This window comes from Pongo abelii, chromosome 20, assembly GCF_028885655.2.
Source record: "Pongo abelii isolate AG06213 chromosome 20, NHGRI_mPonAbe1-v2.0_pri, whole genome shotgun sequence".
Taxonomy (NCBI): domain Eukaryota; kingdom Metazoa; phylum Chordata; class Mammalia; order Primates; family Hominidae; genus Pongo; species Pongo abelii.
The window spans coordinates 1021946-1042578 of record NC_072005.2 but is presented as its reverse complement, the minus strand read 5'-3'; the positions used below and the strand labels follow the sequence as shown (position 1 = coordinate 1042578).

Below are 20633 nucleotides of genomic sequence, written 5' to 3'. Positions count from 1 at the left end.
TCCCCAGTCCCACACACAGCCAGGCTGAGCCAAGCTGCCCTCCCCATCTGCAGTCTCGGGGGCCTCCCTTGGGCTCTGCCCTCACTTTGAGGATTGCTTCCCCAACCTTCCCTGCAGGATTCCCCTAAAGAACAGGCTGGGGTGGGCAATCAGGGAGGACTTCCTGGAGGTGGCAGCTGAGGCTGGGGCACAGAAGGACCCGGCGCACTGGAAGGGGAAGAAGAAACGTGAGCAGAGTCTTTGCAGGCCTGGTCAGACGGACATGCCCAAGGGAACAGTTAGTACCAGGACAGGGGACCCTGGTCTGAGGGGGCGATAGCCTGGCCCCCAGTGGAGACAGCCCCTCCCAACCCTGGCGGCAGACAGGGAGGGTCAGCAGGTATGCGAGACGCAAACCTGGGGGACTGCCCATCCCCTGGTGGATGTGAGGACACGGCGGGCTCAGGAAGTGGAGTGACAAATGGGCTGTGCTGGACTCGCTTTCCCACATGAAGGGTTAGGACCAGAGACAGCCAGAGGACTGGGAGGCCCAAGGCTGCCACCTGGTGGCAGCTCCTCCTCATGACAGGGCAGTGGCGGCTCCAGACAGGTTGCCTGTGGGGGACTTCAGGCCGTGGGTACCCGCACACCATGGTCTCTCCAAGGCTAACCTCATGGGGGATAGGATGACAGGCCAGGGCTGGACTCCGCCCAGACACAGGCCCCTGCAGGAAGAACAAGGCCCCAGGGAAGCTGATTAAGCACCTTGCCCGGATGGGGTCTCAGGCTCCAAGTTCCACAGGAGGCAGATGGGGGAGGAGTGTCCGGCATGGGGGCCCAGGCCGCAGGGAACTCCAGCCTCCTACAGCAGAGCTCTGGGGCTCCCTGGAATCATTGTCAGAGGTATCCATGAGGGTGATGTGGGGATCCTCCAGGGCAGGGCCCATGAGACCCAGGCTGAAGGGATGGCATAGAGGAGGGGACCCTGGGGCAGGGGCTTTGACAGATGACTAGGAATTTTCTCTAGGAAGAGAGAGGTTGACAGGCAGGGCCTCATCCCAGGCAGCTGGAGATGGGTTCCTCACTTGGGAGCAAGGCTGGAGAACCCAAGCATGGTCGCAGATGGGAAACCGAGGCTGGCTTGAGCCCTGCTCTGCCAACCACCCCCACACTGGCTGTACCGGTACGCATGGGTCTAGAGGTGGCATGGGGTCTGCACCAGCTGCAGAGACATGGCTGCATTTATTGTTCCCAGCCCGGCAAGAAGGTGTTCCCAGAAAGGTTCCTTGGGTCACGTGCCCACCCAGCCTTGGCTCTGGGCTGCCATGTCCCCACGGGGACAGGAGAGAGGCACAAGTCACAGTCAGGCAAGGGAGCCTCAGCGTCCTGGGCAGTGGCTGTTGGGGTCCCTCCAGTCTTCACCTGGGACCCTCCGCCAGGGTGGGGCAGCATCCAGGAGGCGAGGCTGCATGGTCCGGCGGTGGGTGCAGGTGACAACAGGCGGGCGGGCTGTGCAGGTTCCAAAAGGAGCTCTCGGGTTGGCACTGGGTGAGACCAGCCCCGGGGCCAGCAGGGGAATGAGCAGTGGAGCAGGGGGTTGCTGGGCACTGGGGTGGGCCCCATCTCCTGTCCTTCCCTCATGGCCTCCCTGGCTCAGCATCTGAAAGCAGGGGGTCAACGGTGAGAGGTGAGGAGTGAAGGGCCCACCCTGACGGGCAGAGGCTCACCCAGGTCAGGCAGGGGCAGGCAGCCTGTCCAGGCCCGTCGGTCCACCAGGGCCCAGCCTCCCTCCCCTGGCCTCCTGGGCCCTGCTCAACCGCCCACCCCGGGGGAAGGGGCCCCCAGACAGGAGGTAGAAGAAACCTGGGAGGGGTTCCCAGGATGGAGTCAGACCATCGGCAGGGATCCCAATGCCTCCCTCCCTGGGGGTTCAAAAAGTCAGAGCTGTCCCCAGAGGCCGCCCTGTCTCCTGGTCTCCCAGCCTCCATGCCTGCCACCCCGCAACAGGCCAAGATCCCCCCAGCAGCCACACTGCAGCGCAACATACCCATCATTCCCTGCCCAGAACCCTGCTAACCCCTGACACCTGCCTCGATGCCCAGGCCTACCCCAGTCCCGCCCAGCATCTGCCCAGCCCGGCCTCTGTCCCTGCTGTTCCCTCGGCCTGAGACACTCTTCCGGAAGCCAGCCCCATTACACACCAGGGAGAGGCCCTCGCTGACCCTGCCCGTTTAGAAGCATCCTGCAGTCAATTCTCCACCTGCCTTAGACCTCATCCCTCAGGGAGGGGCCCAGATGGAGCACCCACTATCCTAAGCCCTGCAGCCGCTTTCCTGCCTTAAAGAAGCAAGAAGGCTGACCACGGTGGCTCACGCCTGTAATCCCAGCACTTTGGGAGGCCGAAGCGGGCAGATCACCTGAGGTCAGGAGTTCGAGACCAGCCTGGCCAACATGGTGAAACCCTGTCTCTACCAAAACTACAAAAATTAGACGGGTGTAGTGGTGAGCACCTGTAATCCCAGCTACTCAGGAGGCTGAGATGGGAGAATTGCTTGAACCTGGGAAGTGGAGGTTGCAGTGAGCAGAGATCACGCCATTGCACTCCAGCCTGGGCAACAAGAGCAAAACTCCATCTCAAAACAAAACAAAACAAAACAAAACTTAGGTCAGGTGCGGTGGCTCACACCTGTAATCTCAGCCTTGGGAGGCCCAAGCAGGCGGATCACCTGAGGTATAAGGAGTTGGAGACCAGCCTGGCCAACATGGTGAAACCCCATCTCTACTAAATACAAAAAGTTAGCCAGGCGTGGTGGTGGATGCCTGTAATCCCAGCTACTCGGGAGTCTGTGGCAGAAAAATCGCCTCAACCCCGGAGGCAGAGGTTGCAGTGAGTTGGGATCGCGCCACTCCACCTCAAAAATAAATAAATAAATAAACGTTTAAATTTTTTAAAAAAGTTGTAAATGGAGGCTAGGAAAAGGGATGAGCCCTGCCCAGGGGGGGCCGTGGCTTGACTACCGCTGTCAGCTGTGATTGCAGGGACCACTCCATCGCTTGGCCAAGTCCCCGGGTCCTGCTGAGTCTCCAGCCCAGCTTGCCCACCAGGCCCCAGAGCTGGGGAACGGTGCACACCATCTCAGATTCCGGGATTCAAAGACCGTCTCCTCGTCGCTGTCCAGCGAGGCCATCTCGGTGGGGTCCTCAGTGTTGGCGAGGAGGCCGTATCGCCTCCGCTGAGGCTTCTTCAACCTGGAAGTAGATCCAGGCATAGTCAATGGCCCCTCCCAGCCAACCCTGCCTCCTCCTTCCCTCAGGACCCTCACTGCCGTCCTCTACTGGACCCCCGAGCCCTGCTGCAGACCTCCCTGGTTTTGCTGTGCCTGCTTCTTTCATGTCCTAATCGCCAAGTGATTACCATTCGGTCCCATGGCGATGACAGTAAGAAGACACGTGTCCTAGCAGGCCCTCCCAACTCCCCTGCGCCAGGACCCAGGAGAGGCACGCTGATGTCACTCCCATTGCACTGATGAAAACACTGAGGCTCACACAGGGGTGAGACTTTGCCAAAGACAACAGAATGGAAGCCTGTCTCAGGGCCAAGCCCCTAGTGGAACCAGCAGCCCGGGAGGCAGGGAGGGCGCGGGACACAGACAGGGGAGAGCGCGCAGTAGGTGCTTCCACAGGAAGAGGTGTGGAGCACAGGGGAGGCTCTGCACAGGGCCCACAAAAAGCAGCATGGCGGGGCGCAGGTGCTCACATCTATAATGCTAGCACTTTGGGAGGCCGACGAAGAAGGATCACTTGAGCCCAGGAGTTCAGACCAGCGTGGGTAATATGGCGAGACCCCATCGCTACAATAAAAACTTACAAAAAATAAACAGCGGCTTGACTTTGCCAGAGTGGTGATGGGGAGGGATAAGGTCCTCGCTGTGTCGCTCCCACCTGGGAGAAGGAGCCACACTGGGTAGTCAAGAGCCCAGAGGAGATTGGACCCACAGGCCAAGGAAGCCGGGGTGGCCTGAACAGGCAGGAGCCCCTCCTGCCCAGAGGCTGCCTACAGCTGGAGGCCCCCGCGAGGGTCTGGGGACGCAGCTGCACCTCCCGGGCTGTGGGAGCACCCAAGGCGGGCACGCGGCCGACCTTGGCGACAGCCCAGCTTCAGTGGGTAGAAGCACAAAGGAAAATAATCGGGACCCCACGGAAAGGCCGTGGCGGCAGGCGGGAAGATGAGAGAGAGGACGGGCATCCGGCGACAAGGAACCAAGGAGGACCCCTCGCCCCGCCAGGGCCTGACCCCTGCCCGGCATGCTCCGGCTTCAGTGGCTCCACCTGGGAAACGGGCAGCGTCACCCCCGAGTTAAGAGGCGGCGGCGCTGACCACCTCGAACCCCAGCCGCAGGCTGGAGAGCGGGTGAGTCCCGTGGCCCCTGCACCGCCCACACCACGTGACGACCCCGCACAGCACCGCCCACGCCCACTCCAGCACGGAGGGAGGGAGGGGAGGAACCCGCGGCCCGGCACGTGACGCACTAGGCACGCGCTAATTGGCCACGGCTGGGAGACGGCGCCCGCGTGCGCCTGACGCACCTAAACGCCCGGATCAGGAAGTACAGCGCGGTCAGGCCACAGAAGCCCAGGATCACGTAGAAGGAGCGCGTCAGCGCCGAGCCCGACGCCCCCGGCGGACGCGCGTGCGTGCTGTTGTGCGGTGCGCCCGGATGGCTCCCGTTCGTCACGGCCGGCGGCGGCGACGTGACCTGCGCGGGGCGCGGCGGCGAGGCCTCTTCGGCACCGCACGGCAGCACCGCCAGCAGCAGCGCCAGCAGGAGCAGGAGTAGCAGCAGCAGCAGCAGCGGCGGCTGCAGCACGCGCGGCCCCATGGCGCGGCGGAAGCGGTGGCGGCGCCCCGCCCCTATGCGCGCTGTCAGTCAGGCGCGCGGAGGTGATGTCGGCCAATGGGGCGCGGAGGCGGAGCTTGACGCTGGGCCCCGCCTCCGCCTGGAGAGCCCCGGCGCTTCCCACAGTGCCCCGCGCGCCCGCCGCGGAGCTTGTTTCCTCGACCCGCTCGAAGGGGTCAAGATGGAGGCCCGGAGCCCGCCCGTGGGAGCCCCGGCAAGGCGCAGCAGGCAGAGCCCAGGATTGCCAGCCCGGCGTGGGGGGGCGCGGCTTCCGAGGAAATCGGGCTGGCAGCGGGGGGACGGGGCGGACCCCGACCTCAGGACCTCGGGCCGCTCATTCCCACCCGCTTCGGGGCGGCCCCCGCCACTCCTGCCCCGACCTCACGGACACTGAGGACGCCTCGGCCATGTCCAGGGCCCAGGAAGGCGGCTCCCCGCTCCCCAGCCTGCTGCAGGGAACCCGGGGCTCGGCCCAAGACGGGGCCTGACAGCGTCTGCGCGGCCGCCGCTCCCCCGAAGCCGAGTGCGCCTCAGATCCCGCGGGACTGCAGTCTCTTTGCTGCGAACCCCCTCAGTGGCGAGCCCCCCGCGGTCACTGCTCGGACAGTGACCCTTGCAGTCTTCTCTGTCGGGTCCTGCTCATGAGCCGAACCGAGGTCCGCAGGCTTTTTCTTCCAGTGGCCCCGCTCTGCCGACAGACCCCCCTAAACCACAGACTCGGCTTTCTGGGTGCACACGTGGCCCTTTATTCGAATCCGACTTTCACAGGGCTCCACATCGTTGTGGGCAAGGACTGGCCGCCCCCTAAGCTGCCAGCGCACCGCAGCCCGTGCTCCAGGAGAGACTCGAGACCCTGAGCCCGCACCTCACTGGCGAAGCGCCTCCTGGAAGGAGGAGGAGGGAGGGAGAACAGGCGCGGGCTCCAGGCGGGGGACCCGGCGCTCCCGGGAGGCGCTGCCCTGCACCCAGCACACACCGAAAGGCGCCCGCCGCGGGGCCACAGGTGCGGGAGAGCAGGACTCACTGGAACGCCCAGGTGCCGCCCGGGACAGGGCTCAGCGACACATGCCACTCTTCCCGAAAGCACTTACAGGGGACAAGCCTCCGGGGCAAGCGGCTGCCTCCAGCTCTTGTTCCAGGTGAAGTCCCTCCTGGGACAGTGACCCCAGAGGTCATCGCTGCTCTCAGGCCACCCTTCCCCGAGTCCTGGCCGGGCCCCTTCAACCTGCCAAAGCAAAGCAGCGTTACTCCCGACGTCCTCCACGGGGCTCACAGCTGCCCCTCCCGGCCTCCCCGGAAACAGCCACAGCCCCTAGGAAGGTCTCAGGCTAGTCAGGGGGCTGTGACCTCAGGCTCCGTCACAGGCCAGCATGCCCAGGGCGGGTCTGCACCTTGGCGCAGCCGGGGCCAGCTACCCGCATGGGATGGAGCTACGTGAGCCAGCGTGGGCTCTAGAAAAAAACTAATGGCAACAGACATCAGAGAAAGCTAAGAGTATGACTTAAAGAGGTCTGGAAAAGACGGTCAATTGATAAGCAAAAAATCCAAAAGGCGGGGGCGTTCACTGGTCTCCAATCCTGCTTAAGGGACCTCAACTATGAGCCAGGCATGACTGGGCCCAGGCTGCACCTGGCTACACGTGGGGAGCGTAATGGCCGGGCCTGACTTTCGTTCCAGCTTAATTGAAAAAAAAGTTAAAAAAAAAAAAAAAAGGAAAAACAAAAAACAGTCACAGGAACATTCCCCGGGCACATGACTTTCAATGAGCTCTTGACAAGAGGGATGTGGACACGAGCGGAAGGAGTTACCTCGAATTACAGGGCTATTTCCACATATGAGCTAGCCAAGGGAGCAGCTTGCGTCTCAGAGGGTTCTGTTGGGCGCACAACACTTCTGTCCTCCGAGGGCTGCAGCTTCCATAGGCTAGCAGAGAATGCTCAGAACTCGTGAAGCAACAGCAGAACTAGCTAACCGGCTGGCCGTCTGAGGTCGCCCTGGGATGCCACGTGCCTCTGCTCTCTGGCCTGCTTCTAGACTGAGGCAGTCCAGGTCAGCGTCGGGTGCACGTCCACTGTCCCTGCTAAGCTGCCCGCACAGTCCAGCCGTCTGGCCACCACTGCCAGAAGCCTCCCAGGGCTGCCCTGAGGCCTGAGCTGCCCGCTCCCGTCCCCCGCCTGGCTCCCCTACCCTGACCAGCGCCAGTCTGCTGGGCCTCCCTTTCTAGCTCTGCAGGCCCCACGGAAGGCTTGCAGACCCGCTGCTTCTCCACCTTCTCTCTGTCTGCTCAGGTCTGGCTGCAGGAGCCCGCATCAAGGAGTGTGTGGTGCAATGCAAGGGAATTGTCAGAGCAAGGTTCATTTCACACGGTCTTTTAATCGGCTTCGTAAAGCCAAAGAAAACTGCGTACAAGAATTCCTCAGCCACTGCAAATACAACATCGATGGAGTATGCGTACGTCTTCCAGTAAAAAAGGACAATATAAATAAACATCTTCAAGAACCTCTCAGGGACGTCTGCACGTCTACTGTGGGGTGCACAGCACAGATGGACGCAGGGGCTGGGGCTCCAGGGCAGTTGCTGCCACACCCGCTGGGGTCCTACCACACTACACTCAGAAACGTCACACGGAGTTGGAAAAAAGCCACAGCTTGCTCAGCTTCCGACAAAGAGCGGATTCACAGTCCGTTCGATCTCAGAGAAGTGAATGGGGCACCCACTTCATGGGGCAACCCCACTAAAAGAAAAAAAGGCAACGCAACCAGAAACTAAAACAAAAACCAAAAACCCACACAACCCCCGATTTTTTTGAAAACTCATGGCTCGTGGTCAAAAAAGTAAATGCTTTTCAAAATGTTTTGAAAACCCTTAAAAAAAAGACAGCACTTCCTTAAAAACAAAAGTCTAGTAACGAGGCCATCCCGGCGTCAGAAGCGGTCAGGCTGGGTTTGACAAGATCAGAACCGAAATGACTACGAAAGTGGGAATACAAGGAGGTGCGTTTACTACACATTAACGTTCAGCGAAGCTCCCACAATCTTTAAACACACAGCCATTGGAAGGACGATCTTGAGCAGGAAGGGTTTTTACTCGTTGTGTGTAGCTGAGAACAAGAAGCAGGCACAGTGTAAAGGCACCGAAGCAACGAGAGGCAGCTTCACCCCAGAGGCCAGATCAGGGCGCGGCCTGCGGCCGGGGAGCAACCACCCCCCACAGCCGAGGGAGGCTGGCCTGCGGCCACACATGCACCTAGCTGACTGCCCAGCGGGCCCTCGCTCTCCCTTGCCTTTTTGGTCAGTCTCATTTGGCTTTTGCGTCCTGCGATAGAAATGGCTCTGAGAGGACAGATGCGCCTCTTATAGGCAAGCACAGTGACAAGGTCTGAGTGTCCAGCCTAAAGTGCTTGGAGAGGGCACCAAGGTGAACCGAGCTCCCACCGCACGCCACAGCAGCGTGGCGCCCTCGGAGTGGGACTTACCGTAACTGTCGTAACTGTCTCTATAGGACCCGCCCGAGCTCCGGTCACTGTAGCCACCACTCTGACTCCGGCTGCGAGACAAACAAACGTTGAGTACTAGAAGGTACCAGTCTACTTCTGCGCTGCCACAGCAGGCTGAGCCGCCAGCCCCCATACCAGCCGTCCCTTCTGGGGACGCAACAAGGACCCCAGCAGGGTGGAATCTTGGCAATCGTCCAAAACCTCCACCAGCCCCCCCCCCCAGGCCCTCCCACTTCTGCGACTGTCCTCAGCAGTCTCCTCTCCTCTTGGCCTGGGCCCCCACCTGCCTCTGCTCCTTGCCCAGCCAGTCTTATCTCAGCTCCCCCAGGGACCTGGGACCCGGGACTGAAGCTGGCCATCCCACAACCACCCCTGTGCTCTGGCTGGCCTCCCCCTCACCTGCTATAGTAGTCTCTGGAGCCTCCGTAGCCCCCACTCCTGGACTCGAACCGGTTCCCCCCATAGCCTCGGTCCCCTCCTCCTGCACATACAGGAAGAAGTGAGTACCAGCTCCCACCAGCAGTACCTCACAGCATCCCCAAGGGACCCACTCATGGCACTCACCTCTAGAGAACCCACGGCCCCGTCCTCGACCCCCGCGGAAGAAGCCCCGGCCCCCGGCCGAGCCACCACGGTACCCACGGGATCGGTTGTCTGACGACTTGCCTGCCTGGTCTACTCGGATCTGCCGTCCATCTACAGACTGGAGACCAGAGGGCAGAACAGGTTAGCGGGTGGGTGCCCCATCCTCAGGAAGGGACTCCCGCTCAGCACCCTGATCCTCACCTTCCCATTCATGGCCATCATGGCATCCTTAGCGTCGTCAATGTTCTCAAAGGTGACAAACCCAAATCCCCGAGATCTCTGGGTCTCCCTGTCTTTCACAACCACCACTGTGCAGGGGAGAGAGGTCTGCAGTCAGCACCCAGCTGTACCTACAGGTAGGAGGAGCACAAGCCACCCCCGCCCAAGGGCACGGGCCCAGCACCAGCCTCACCTTCAGAGATCTGTCCGTACTTTGAGAAGACCTGCTCCAGCGACTGCTCATTGGTGTCAAAACTCAGCCCTCCAACAAAAAGCTTGCCTTCATCTGATGCCATGGTGGCCTGTGGCAGACACCAATGAAATCCTCAACAGGGGTCATCTCTCACCACCTCTCCCCGCTTCCTATTTTATGTAAATGACATGTGCTTTTTAGGGGAAATATTAGAAAATCAGGTTTTTATTTTTCATTGTCCCAAACTCATACCTAGGACTTATTTTGGGTTGGGGGCAGTGTGTCTAGCTGTCACCCAGGCTGGAGTGCAGGGGTCACTGCAGCCTCCACCTTCTGGGCTCAAGCAATCCTCCTACCTCAGCCTCCCAAGAAACTGGGACTGTAAGTGTACACCACCACGCCTGGCTAATCTTTTTAAATTTGTTTTAGTAGAGATGGGGTCTTGCTCTGTTGCCCAGGCTGGTCTGAAACTCCTGGGCTCAAGCAATCCTCCCAACTTGGCCACCCAAAGTGTTGGGATTACAGGCGTGAGCCACCACACCAGCCACCTAGGACTTCTTAATGCAAATAATTTACACCATCTACCCCCGAGACTGAAGGCAGGCCGCACCCATTTCCACAATGGGTGTCTCCCTTCCCCCACAGCCTTCCAGTTGTGCCCTGGGCAGGACTGCACTCTCAGGTTCTCCTATTTCCGAACTGGTGCCAACTCCTACCCTAACCAACTGACATCTACTTGTTGCTGGACCAGAACGTGCTTCTGTTCACTGTAAAATGCCTCCTGAGACTGGGGGGCTGGCTGTCACGGAGGCGGCCCCGTCCTGGAGGGCACCTCGGGGCAGGTACTGACTTTCATAGACAGGACCTCGGCCGGGAATCGGGAAGGATGGCCCCGGAAGTGATAAGGCAGAATTTCCAGGCAGGAGAAGTGGCATTTAGGAGAACTGGCTATTTAAGGGGGCGGTCAGTGCTGACACAGACAAAGCATTCATTGGCTGGGAATGGCCGCCACCCAGTGGCTCTGAGAACTAGACTTGGAAGTCTGGCACTGGGAGCTGTGCCAACTTGGACCAAACTTTGGGCGCAAAGCACGACGTGGCAGACGAGGAACCACACTAGAACGAGCCACGCCTACCCAAGATTTACAAGGCCGTCCTTTCCCTCATGCAATCGCAATGGGAAAAGGAAACTAAGGCTCGGGAAGCAAAAGCGTTGGTGTGTGGATACCTCCAGCCCCAAGGCCGGGACAGAGGCCCTGGAGACCGGGCGCGCCACATGGCCCCGCCCCCGCCGCGTGCGCATGCGCCCCGCGCGCACCCTGCGCCACTCCATCCGGGCACTCGGCGCTCCCGCCATTTCGCTGGGCACAGCCTCGAGCTCGCGGCCGCCATTTTGCGGCGGCAACCGGGTCGCCGGCGGCCCGGACCGGCGGGGAGAGGCCCTCTGGCCGCTACTCGGCCCAATCTCCCGCTGCCCCTCGCCGCCGGCGGGGCGGACTCCACCCCGGGCCCGCCCCCTCCCAGGGGCGTGCCGCTGCGGCCCCGCCTCGCCTGGCCGCCGCAGGCCGCCCGCCGCCCCGAGCTCCTCGGAGCCGGTGCAGCCAGGGCCCTCACCACTGAGTCGGGCAGGTCCCTGACGCAAGCGGGAAGACGGCGCACCACAACGACCCGAGCCTCCTAACGCGCGAGTGAGGGGGGGCGTCCCGGAGCCCGGCCTTATATACGCCTCGGCCGGGCCCCGCCCCCTGTGCCTCCTGGGCCAATCAGAGGGCGCGTCTGCGTCTCATATTCATGAGCTGGGGGCCGAGTCTATCTCGGTTCCGCCCCCGCCCGCGCGCTGGTGTCGGGTTCTACTATTGGCCGAGACGTTTGCAGTCCGCAGTCCCCCACCCGCGCTCGAGGGGGCGTGACCAGCGCGCGGCGGGGTGGGGCTGACCCAGTTACGCGTGCCCGCTCCCTGGCCTGCGGCGGGGAACAAATGGGCCTCTAGCCCCGGTTCCCAGGCCTCCGGCCTCATGGGGACCTCTGGGTGTCACTGGGACCCCGACTTTGCCTGTGCTCCAGCAGTCCTGACATAATAACCTAGGCCAGATCCCCCACCCAACCAAGCCCCGGCTGTCAAGACATCCCAACTTCATCTGAACCCCGACACCTGTCGTGATATTCTTGCCAATACAACCGACGTCCCAGTTTTCCCAGCATCCCAGCACTCCATTCCTGCCATCAACCCCCATGCCCACCCAAACCCCAACAGAGACAACTCCATTCATGCGAACCCCAATATTCGCAATCCCAAATCTTCCTACATCGCCACACTTTGGTGCACCCCAACTTTACGCAACCCAGTTTGCCTACAAACTCCAACCCGCACCCAAGCCTAATTCCCACTGGAACAGCGATTTCACGGCTGGGTGCGTCGCCCACACCCCCACACTCGCCTGGCCGGATAGTGTTGTGCGTCCCTGCTGTCGGGTGCAAGCGGACACCCCGAGTCCCCACTGCACCCCAGCACTCAGCCCGGCCCTCGGCCTCCACTCCCACCGTGCTGCACACCCACGGCGCACTCGCTCCCCACACGGGGCCAGGCCCACTCTGCTCCTCCACCCAGGCCTTTTCTCTCCTTCCACAGGCCTCCCCTACTGAGCCTGGTTGGCGGAGGGGAGTCTCCAAGCCGCCGCCATCTGGAGAACCAGCTTTGCAAGGACCCTCACTCACTACTCTTCGGCGGCCCCAAAGCCTCTGGGGGGCCCCCTATGGCCACCACTTGCTCCTCGCCCAGGCATCATCTCATGCCGCCGCCTCCCCCGGCCCTGGTGGAAGAAGCCAGCGCGGACCCCTGCCTCTCTGCCCCAGAAAGTCTTCGGAGAGATGACTCTCTGCTGACAAGCTGGGGGAAGTTGGGGTACAGAGACCCCCGTTTTGCTGCTCATCCCAGGGAAATCCCGGCCCCACTCCTGACCTCAGACTCACTCCCACCCTCAAGTGGATCGAGGTGGGGGTAGCTAGGGGCGCTGTCTCCAGTGACAAGGTCTCTGGGACCCCTCATGGGCTCAAGACCCCCTCCCCCAGGCAGCAGCTGTGTGACTCATCACCACCCCCTCTGCACCTCGGGCCCCCCCACTACAGCCGCCCCATTCCCCGTCAGCGGCAGCCGGCTGCTGCGTCAGCCACTCACGCAGGGTGGTTATTAAAGGAGAGAGACATCAGCACCGAGCTCCCCTGCGCCCGCCGTCCATGCGGGAGGGGCCACCCACCCACTGGAGCCCCAGACGCGGGCCCCGCATGCCCAGCCACGGAGCAATTCAGGCCCATTCTTTCTGATCTGCCCCCCAGCCCTCAGCCCCAGCAGTCAGCGCGGGGGACGTTCTCTGCCCAAGAGCAGCCCTTGTAGGGGAGGAGTTGGAGGGGGTGCCTGGTAGTCACAACGGCCCCTGCATAATTGCATAATTCTTGCCGCTCCCCGCAACCCATCGTTCCCTGATTCTGTGAGCCTCTGCCTTTTCCCGGTTTTGTGAAGCGCCGTGTTCATTCATTCATTCATTCTGCCAGTGCCTAGTTATTAAGCGCTTACTACGAGCCGGTTCCTGGGTGCGGGATCTGTGAGTGCCCGCAGCCATCCTGGGTTCCCAGAGTGGCGTTGACACGCACCTGCGCACACCGGCCACTTTGCATCTGCGCCGAGCACTGTGCACCGGCTTCCAGGTGTGGACCTGTGTCCGTACCTGTGCCTCTGGGGTCACCTGCATCTGCGAGTACCTGTGACTCCCAGGTGTCTCACCGCGACCCTGTGTCCCCACCGGGGGTCTCAGGAGGCTGGGACCCCATCATCCAACCCTGCTGGCCACTGACCAGGCGGGACCCGACCGGGGCGCTCTGCCCGTTGCGGACACCAGGGGGCGCTGCGTCCTCGCTCCTTCCGCGGCGTTTGGCTCGAGCGCCCGGGCTCCCGGTGCCGCCCCTCCGCGCAGACGCCTCGCGTGGGAGTGGGGGCCCCGCCGTCCAGCCCTGCGCGGCCACAGCGCACAGTCCTCGAGGGGCCCAATCTCGCGGGGCGAGGACGCAGCCTGCGTGTGGACCCCGAGCCTCCTGCCGCCCCCGCGCCTCGGCCCCAGCGGAGGAGCTCAAAATAGCGGCGCCGGGCGGGGGCGAGGCTGCTATTCCGGGCCCGACGCGCGGGGCTCGCCCCTGCCCGGCGAGGCGCGGGGATCAGTCAGAGTCTCCGAACCTGCTCCCCGCGCGTCTGTCTTGGGCCCCGTGGGCCCATTCACAAATCCGCCCCCTTTCCAGCCTGCCGTCTCGGAGGGGGCGCGCACCTCCTGCACCCTGATACTCCTCCCGGGCCCCCGCCCCTGCAAGGCGTCGCTATGGAGACGAGGGCGGAGCCCCCTCGCTCCCGCACCGCCCACTCCGCCCTCCCCGCGGGGCCCCGCCCGCCGGACGCCGGGTCCTCCCCCGACCCCGACTAATGACCGGGCGGGAGGCGGTAGAGAGCGTGTAGGCCTGGGACGGGCGTGGCCGAGGATGAAAGGCGCGTGGGGGGGACCCCGGGGCCGCATAATTACCGCCCCCTCCTAGCCAGGCGGGGGCCGGGACCGTGCACCTGGCGGCCGCCCCGCGGGGGCGCAGAAATAGGACCGTCCTGGCAGAGGCTGCAGCCGGCCCAGCTGGCCCCAGTACGCGGGGCCCAGAGCCAGGGTGGGGGATGCAGAGACCGGGCGTGCGGGTTGCCAGGTGTGGCGTACATGTGTGCCCGTGGGCAGAGTACAGAGACACAAGCTTGTGTGGACACGAATGTGTAGCTATGTGCGAGTGCACACGGTGTGGTGTGTGCAGGGACCCCAGACCGGCCTGTGTCGGTGCGCAGGGCATATAGGGGCGTGCACGCAGTCTTGGAGGTGTGTGCACGGAGCCCCCGGCACCCGCGTTTGTGCAAAGACACAGGAACCCGTCTGCGTGGCGCTGTGTGTGCAACCCAAGGAGGTGGGCGCTTGGACTCCAAAGTGTGCGCTTATCCGGATGTGGATGTGGGGGCAGCCGGGGACAGGGCTGGGTGTGCGTGACTCGGGTGTGCCGGGACCCACAGAGCATATGTGTCCATGCCTGGTGCTGTGACTCATGTCCCTGGGGTGGGCACGCGTGCTGTGTGTCAGCGGGAGCCGCGCCTCCCAGGGCAGCCCAGAGTTCCAGAAGCCCAGAGGCGGAAGGGTTAAGCCTGCCCCTCCCCCCAGCTCCTATCTGAGTCCAGGGGTGGGATCTCAGGTGCCCTGGGAGGCCCCGCCGCCCCCACCCACCCCGGGGCCTGAGATTCAGGGGCTGCTACACAGGAAAGCCGGACTGAGCTGCTCCCTAGCCTCAGTTTCCCTCCTGTTCCTCGGATGCGGTCGCAGGGTGGGTCGGCTTCTCTTCCCTGTGACTCACCCCCTCCCCACAGGCCTGAGTCACAGCTCAGGAATGTGGAGGCTGGGAGGCCCTGTCTACTCCTGCCCCGGTCAGGCCATCCCAGCAGCCCAAAGGCCAGGCCTGGGCCACAGAGGGACATCCCCGGCACACACACCCCGCCACAGGCCACACACAGGTGCACACCCACACGCCTGCTTCGTACCCACTGGATACAAAGTCATACACCATGCACTCGGCATCCGGAGACCCTGCCTGCCACAGGCACACGCAGTCGACAGGCTGAGGACGCGACGGACCCCGACCTGCCCTGGGGTCACACACCTGTTTGCTCTTTCAGTACACAGGATACTGCAGAGACATATGTGACCCCTTCTGCTCGGGCGCAGACCAGCCAGCACATGTGGCGGACCTGCAGTGACGTGCACCCATGCGTGTCTGTGACGTGCAGATCAGGTGTCTGTGAAAGGCCCAAGACCCTGCATGGCCCACGGACACCCTAAAGCTGACCGAAGCTTAGGCTCGCCTGCGTGGAGGCTGGGGATGCAGCCACCTAGTTTCTGAAACTGGGAAAAGGTCTGGGGGCTCCGGAGCCCCCACCTCCACGCAGCCTCAGATGTTGCTTAGCAACTGATGCCCCGCCCTGGGGTAGGCGGATGGATCTCCACCTGGGCCCAGTTCCCTCTCATGGGACTACAGGTCCTGTGCCTAACAGAGAGGCCAGAGTGGGGATTTCCTGCAAAGACAACCAGGCTCAAGGTGGCCCTGCCTGGGGTGGAAGGTATCTCCATGGCAACAGTGGAGTGGGACAAGTGGAGAGTGTTTCCCCACTCGCCCAGGCAGCTGCAGGGGCTCAGGACCTACGGAGTGCGGGTGAAGACACCTATGTGGCATCTTGCTGGAGAGGAACCTGGCACCTGCCCGCTCCCGCGTGCCTGGAGGGTTCCCACATCCAGGCGGACAGATGGGCCAGGGGACACCTGTCCAGGCAGCCATGGCTGCTCAGCCACAGTCCCTAGAGGGTCAGGGGCCCAGCTGTGAGGCAGGCGTTGCCCAAGACGCTCTCTGGACCTCACTGCTTCATCTGAGAGGTGGGCATGCCAGCAGCACCTCCTGGGGTTAGAGGCGCACGGGGAGGACCTGGTAGGAAGTCGGTCAAGGGCAGTTAGCAGCGAAAGACAGCTCCACGCAGCGCCAGGCTTTCCTTGTTGTTTGCTTCCTTGATGTGGCAGTCCACATGGAATCATCCCGTATGCAGGCCGGGTGTGCTGGCTCATGCTTGGAATCCCGGCACTTTCGTTTGAGTCCAGGAGTTTGATACCAGCCGGGGCAACATAGCTAGACCCTGTCTCTACAAAAAAAAAATAAGCAAAATTAGCTGGGCGTGGTGGTGCTCACCTGTAGTCCCAGCTACACAGGAGGCTGCGGCAGGAGGATCGCTTAAGCCCAGGAGTTCCAGCGAGGCTGCAGTGAGCTGTGATGGAGCCACTGCGCTCCAGCCTGGAAAAAGAGTGAGACCCTGTCTCGAAAATACTAATAATTGGGGCCAGGTGTGGTGGCTCACCCCTGTAATCCCAGCAATTTGGGAGGCCAATGCGGGTGGATCATTTGAGGGCAGGAGTTTGAGACCAGCCTGACCAACATGGTGAAACCCCTTCTCTACTAAAAATAATAAAATTGGGCTGGGCGCTGTAGTTCACGCCTGTAATCCCAGCACTTTAGGAGGCCGAGACAGGCAGATCACTTGAGATCAGGAGTTTGAGACCAGCCTGGCCAACATGGGGAAAGCCCGTCTCTACTAAAAAAATACAAAAATTAGCCGGGCATGGTGGCGGGCGCCTGTAATCCCAGCTACTCCGGAGGCTGAGGCAGGAGAATCACTTGAACCCGGGAGGCAGAGGTTGCAGTGAGCTGAGATGGCGCCAATGCACTCCAGCCTGGGTGACAGAGCGAGACTCCGTCTCAAACAAAAACAAACAAAAATAATAATTGTCCCTTATGCTAACTCTCCTGTTTCATTTGTATTTCCAACATGAACAGAAAGACTTCTGGAAGGCATAGGTTGGGGCTCGCCTGGGAACCCCTCTCCATCCCCCACCCAGACTCCAGCAGGCCGGAGTCAAGCTTGGCTGGGCAGCGGAGGATCACTGGTGCACAGAGGGGTGAGTGGGTGTCTGTGGCTGGAGACCCTGGGGGTGTTCCTGCCCCCGCCCAGGCTTGTGTTGGTTGTGGGGGAAGGCTGCTGCCCTCTCTGTATCTGGTCAGGGCCCTCTTTGTATCTGGTGACAGCTGCAGGGTGTGGCGTGACTCTGCAGGCTGGAGTTTTGTTCAGGGAGGCCTTGGCCCGGGCTGAGCGAGGAGGTTCTGTTTGTTTTAGGGTCACACAGTGGATTGAGGTTGGGGGCAGGTGTATGGGGTGTGTCGGGGGAGGGGTTGTGTATCTGGGAGCCTGGCACACCAGTCGCACCCATAAATGCGTGGCCTGTGGAGGGCTGTCCCGGGCATGCTGGTCGGGGGTGTGGGATGGCTGTGCAAGCCCCGCGTGGGATGGCACCCGTTGGTTTTGCTTGCTCTCCCCCAGGGCTGAGTGTGGGTAGCGTCCTGGGTATGGGGTGTGTGCCCTCCATGGCAGCCAGCTGTCTCCCTCGCCACGCTCCGCCCACATTCCAGAGGGGTTGTGGGTGCCCTCCCAGGCTCCCGCCCGCTCCTCGACCTCCGACCTCAGCCCAAGCCCACTCCCTCTGCTCTGGCACCCGAGGAGGCAGCTGGCTCCAGGGAGGCACTGCAAGGCGGGGGAGAAGGCTGGAATGTGCCCCGGGGTGAAGGGGGCCCCCAGAGAGGGGGCGGAAGCAGGGGAGGGACGGAGGGGCGGAGATGGTGGTACTGGGTTGGGGAGAGCGCCAGAGATCGGGATAGAAATAGAGAAAGGCAAAAGAAAGAGAAATGGAGGGAGTGAGAACCAGAAAGAGGGTGGAGGCGGGGCCCAGGTGACAGCCTCCCCTCCCCCACCCGCTGGGCTGGGTTGCTCACCTGTCCCAAGTGACCCCAGAGGCAGCCAGTTCTCTGCCCTTCCAGGGCTGGGCGGCCCGTGGGTGGGGCTGCACCGGGCTCCTGGGTTGGGCCCCAACGCCCTTGGCCACGGGGTGGTGGCGTCCCCAGCCTCCAGCCCGGTAACTCCCATTCCCATGGTGCTGGGGGGGCCAGGCCCTGTGGGGGCGGCTGTGCCCGGGCACTGGCTCAATCCCTCCAACCCAGTGGCTCCAAGCCAAGGGCCTGGCTTCCACTGCTGTCCACCCTATCCACCTCCCAAGGCAGCTCCAAGGGCCCATTCGGCCACCCCCAGAGGACTCTGGCCTTAAGCCAAAAGCCATGACCTCCACTGACCTTCTCCTGCCCGCCCACGGCTCCGCGTCTCCCCAAGCACCGCTCACCTGTGAGATCACCGCCCGGCAGGAACGCCAGCACGGGCTCCCAGCCACAGGGCAGCTCCCACCCTGCGAACTCCAGCTCTTCCCAGGCCGCTCCAGAGGCCAGGCTGCACAAACACCTTGGCTAGTCTCCCCACCTGGCGCAGGCCCTGTTCACCCCAACCACTGCCTTCTCTGAGCACACACCAGGTTGGAGCCCACAGCCAAGCAGCGGGCGGCCACGGGGGATTCCTGCCTCCTGAGTCCTCAACTCTCTTGGCCCGGAGCTCACACCGGCATTTCCGATTTCCTCCTCCATCCCCCTGTTATCCCCGCCTTGCCAACTACCTCCCTGGGGACCTAAAGCCACCACCTTCCGGGCACACCGTAGCTCCTTTTTCGTCTCTACCTCCCCCAGGGTGAGGCCGCCAGGGTCCCCATCGATCATCGATCCAACTCGACCGCCCCCCAAAGTCCAGGCCACGGGTCCAGCCACCTCCCAGATGTCCTGGCCTCTGCTCCCCCTCACCTGCTCTTCCTCCCTGGTCCCCCAAGTCATCCCTCCAGTGGCCGACTTGGGGAATCACCGTTTAGGGTCTTTGTCAGCCTCGCCTTTCCTCCCATCTTTGATTTTTCTCCACCAACTGACTTCCCGGTTGCCCCCGAAAAGCACTCGGTTTCACGTTTCCGGGCCTTGGCACACGCCGTGCCCCCTACCTGGCGCACCCTTCCCGCTTCCTACAACACTTGGCAAACTCCTGCTCCTTTGGCAAAGCCTCAGCCCCAAAGTCCCCCTCCTCCTGGCCTCGTGTCTGAGCTCCCCCAGCCTAGGGACCGCGGGGAGGCTGGGCCGGGGTCTGGGACGTGCAGTGGTGCAGGGGTGGGGGCAGCAGGAAACGCGTTGGCGCGAAAGAACGGGTGCACGTGAGCGTGCCCGTGCCGGGGGTCCACGTGCGGCGCCCCGGGGCTCGCCCCCTCTTCCGTCCAGGCCCCGCCGAAGCCGTCAGACCCTCGGCTGCGCCTCCCGCCCCCAAGTTTGCAGACGCGCGGGGAGAGAGGCGGGGCTGCAGCGCCTCCGCGCTTGCGCCTGCGCACTCGGCCCTGCCGGGCTGAAGTCCCGCCTTCTGGAGGCTGCGTCTCGCTGCTACTGGGGCACGCAGATGAGCGAGCGGTGCGATCACCAATGAGGCTTCCCCGCTGGTGGGCGGGGCCTGGGCTGCCCGACGCGCGGACGGGGGCGGGCAGGGCGCCCTACCCGAGGTGACGTCAGGCTCCTTTCGCGGCGCGTTGCCCTGGAAACCGCGTTTCCATCCCGGCGGGTTTCCGGGGGCCGCCCCCTCCCATTCAGCTTTTTCCTCAATGGTGGGGGGAAGGGAGCGATCCAGGGCCGACCCCGCCCCCCGCGATCCCAGCGGTCCCTGCCGTCTTTGTGCCTCAGTTTACCTCTCCGTGCCTCCCTACGCACACTTGGCCTCCGCCTGCCGCCCCTCCGCTCGCTGCACCCCTGGTTGGGCTGACCCTACCAGGCCGGGGCTCTGAGCCTGGAGCTCCATACCCCACGCCACGCCCCTAGGGCACAGCTTTGACCCCCGGGATCCCCAGGCTGGGGTGGGGCTCGGCATCCCGAGGGGCGGGTCCTGGAGTGCAGGGGGCGCGCCCCCCACCCTGCAGGCTGCAGACAGCCCCTGTGATTCAGCAGGTGCTTCAGACAACATCCTCCTTCCTCCTTCCCACCCCGCCCAGCGAGGGGGCGGTGGCGCCCTGGGGCCTTCGCCCTGACCCCAGGCCGGGTGTCGGTGACCTGCACCCCCACCCTGAGCCCCGAGGGGACATCCGCACCAGGGACGGGGCGGGGGGGGGGGTGCCGCCTGACTGGGCATCCGCCTTCCTGCCGTGGGCGTGGGATGATTTGGGGTTGACTGGGCGTTGGGAGGGGCAGAGGGGTCTCAGGAAGGTGCTCCCAGGCCACTCCCTGGACCTGTGCCCCTTCCCCTGGGGGCTCCCGGTGCTGGGGCCCCTAGAGGTGGGATAAGGGGTGGAGGTCACATCATTGAACAAACACCCCAAATCCTCTGGGCCAAGTGATGTTCCTCTTTGGGCCTCTGTTCTCTCATCTATAAAATGGGAGCCCAATTACTTCTCTTAGGCAATTCTTGTTACCTGAGAAAATACAGGTTAAAAAATAAAATTAAAAAAAAGGACATGAAATAGTATTATTGCCCCATCTCTGCCCAGCCCGGACATGGATGGAGGTGGGACCCCAGAGAGGACTCAGTTCTGGTGAGGCTCTCGGGGAGCTCCAGGCTAGGGGCAGAGAGACGGAAGTGTGGGGTCTGCGGGACGGGGTGGACAGGGGTGGAAGGCGCAGGCTGGGGAAGTTCCCAGACAGCAAGGGACAGCCGGACCAGGGGTGTTCCTAGACAGGGGCAAAGGCCGGGAGGTTTGGAGCTGAAGGCCAGG

At 62.8% G+C, this 20633-nt stretch overlaps 2 protein-coding genes and 1 long non-coding RNA gene across 22 annotated transcripts; 1 reads left to right on the top strand and 2 right to left on the bottom strand.

Annotated features, from left to right (window-relative positions):
* Positions 1 to 1202: 1202 nt before the first annotated feature.
* Positions 1203 to 5466, bottom strand: FAM174C (family with sequence similarity 174 member C). The gene is made up of 3 exons (XM_024236717.3): positions 4567 to 5466; positions 3112 to 3228; positions 1203 to 1639 (listed from the first exon to the last, which is right to left on the bottom strand). Coding segments are annotated over exons 1-3 (411 nt in total). The 5' UTR covers positions 4860 to 5466; the 3' UTR covers positions 1203 to 1638.
* Positions 5467 to 5599: 133 nt separating this feature from the next.
* On the bottom strand, positions 5600 to 19725 carry CIRBP (cold inducible RNA binding protein). 20 transcript variants are annotated; one of them, XR_008516130.2, is made up of 9 exons: positions 19617 to 19725; positions 15907 to 16117; positions 9371 to 9479; positions 9160 to 9266; positions 8938 to 9076; positions 8773 to 8854; positions 8353 to 8423; positions 5969 to 6102; positions 5600 to 5761 (listed from the first exon to the last, which is right to left on the bottom strand). XR_008516130.2 is itself a non-coding variant. In XM_063719084.1 (8 exons), the coding sequence occupies exons 3-8, from the start codon at positions 9471 to 9473 to the stop codon at positions 6098 to 6100; spliced, it is 507 nt and encodes a 168-aa protein (XP_063575154.1). In that variant the 5' UTR covers positions 9474 to 9479; positions 15907 to 16117; positions 18703 to 18725; the 3' UTR covers positions 5600 to 6097.
* Positions 15236 to 18561, top strand: LOC134760678 (uncharacterized). Its single transcript, XR_010138542.1, has 3 exons — positions 15236 to 15857; positions 16807 to 16928; positions 18078 to 18561. It is a non-coding gene; the product is annotated as an uncharacterized LOC134760678 (long non-coding RNA).
* Positions 19726 to 20633: the final 908 nt, after the last annotated feature.